Source organism: Plectropomus leopardus, unplaced genomic scaffold, assembly GCF_008729295.1.
Source record: "Plectropomus leopardus isolate mb unplaced genomic scaffold, YSFRI_Pleo_2.0 unplaced_scaffold21755, whole genome shotgun sequence".
Classification (NCBI taxonomy): Eukaryota; Metazoa; Chordata; class Actinopteri; order Perciformes; family Serranidae; genus Plectropomus; species Plectropomus leopardus.
Genome location: NW_024623555.1, coordinates 1 through 1,828, shown reverse-complemented (window position 1 = coordinate 1,828; position 1,828 = coordinate 1). Strand labels below are relative to the sequence as shown.

Sequence of the window (1,828 nt, the reverse complement as noted above, 5' to 3'; positions counted from 1 at the left end):
CAGACGTCTGCAGACGTCAACAACCCCGAGGACGCGGCGCCACGTCCAACTGCAGCACTACTGCAATAAGTCCAACTGCAGTACTACTTTAGCACGTTCAACTGGAGTACTAGTGCGATAGTAGGTGTAGTACACCTGAGAAAGGTAAGGCCGGTCAGACAGGTGATCTCATTGGTCCTGCTCCATGACGCTGATTAAATTCAGCAGAGTCCATCCGGCTGCTGCTGACGGCATCGCTCAATTCCTGCATTTTTTGAACTTGCATCAGAGTACGACTACTGCAATACGTCAAACTGAAGTACTACTGCAATATATCCAACTGGAGTACTACTGCAATGCTGAGAACACAAAGTACAAGGGGAGCAGTACTTAAAGAAGCACTCGTGGAGTCGTACAAGTACTATCTGATAGTACTAAGTACAAGCACTATCAGCAGTAATACTCATAGTACCAGGGGCAGCACTGTTTGTATCAGTAGCACTCGTAGCAGTAGAAGTAATAACAGCAGTACAAACAGCAGTAGTAGTAGCACTTGTAGTACTTTCGGGCTCTTACCTACAGAAACACTGGGGTATCTCTCCAAGGCCGTAGACAGGAAACAGGAAGGGCGTGTTTCCATAACGACCCAGGCAGCGCAGGAAGTGACGCGTGGACGCGAGGCCCTCCTCAGTGGGCGTGTCCTCTGTTACCATGGCAATGGAGTGGAGCAGGAAGTGCTGCAGGTTGTCACCGAGCTGCTGGTCATGCAGGTACTCCAAATATGGCCGACCATTGTAGGCTGGAGGGATACAGGACTACGTTACCCACAATGCCCCGGATCTGACAGGCGTACTGATGGTGACGTGTCCTGCACCAATGTTCTCTCACTGTCATGGACAAAATGTCCAAACTTTCCATGACGTCACGTTTTTCTTGCCCCCCCTCTGAACTTTTCTAACTCTCTTCGAACTCTTTGAAAACGTCGTCAGAAATCCGAAAATCCAACAAAAAAATCTGCTTTTACATTTTCTGGCTGAAAAATGGACAGAGGGACGTCGTCTCAGAGCCCTCTGAGGCGAAACGTGTTTCGTGAACGTGGGGTTTATAAATAAAACGTAATTGAACTGAATAAACCTGGTTTCTTAAAAATTAAATAAAATTAGAAAAAAGAAATCTTTTGATTTTTAAGTCATTGATTAAAAGACTAAAAGAATTGCCTGTTTTTCAACAACAGCAAAACTTTTTTAAGACAAAAATAAACGGATAAAATGGACTTCTTAAATAAAAGTTCGTGTCTCACCTTGTTGCTCTTCTGTCTCCTCCACACAGGAAGTGAGGAAACGCATCAGCTTCCTTTTTTCTACCACAGACAGCTGACGACTCGCAAAGACATCGGCTCTGCTGCAGGGGACCTGAGGGACAGACGGGGACACAGAGACGGACAGAGGGACAGACAGAGACAGACAGAGGGACAGACAGAGACAGACAGAGGGACAGAAAGAGACACAGAGACAGGTTGTTTAGCATTTTGAGGTAAGTTTGTGATATTTGTCTCTATAAATAAAGTTTTCTGGACAGGTGAACAGAGACAGACAGGTGCACACACCTGTTCCACGTTTCCATGGCGATAGGTGAGGATCCTGGTGACGTTCTTGAACTCTGCGTAACGACTGACGTTTGATTTGATGAGCAGATCGACCAATGAGCCGCGAGAATACATCAGCTGCAGGAGGAGCCAATCCGTCAATCACAACAACAACAACAACAACAATAACAATAAATACACCAATAACAACAACAATAACAAATATAATAATAAACAACAACAACAATAACTACACCAACAACA

At 45.2% G+C, this 1,828-nt stretch overlaps 1 protein-coding gene across 1 annotated transcript; it reads right to left on the bottom strand.

The window, feature by feature from the left end:
- Nucleotides 1–555: 555 nt before the first annotated feature.
- Nucleotides 556–1,709, bottom strand: LOC121965820 (rab proteins geranylgeranyltransferase component A 1-like; the record flags this gene model as incomplete). Its single annotated transcript, XM_042515941.1, has 3 exons — nt 1,586–1,709; nt 1,280–1,391; nt 556–778 (listed from the first exon to the last, which is right to left on the bottom strand). Coding segments are annotated over exons 1-3 (449 nt in total), but the record flags the coding sequence as incomplete, so codon positions are not given.
- Between the last annotated feature and the right edge of the window lie 119 nt (nt 1,710–1,828).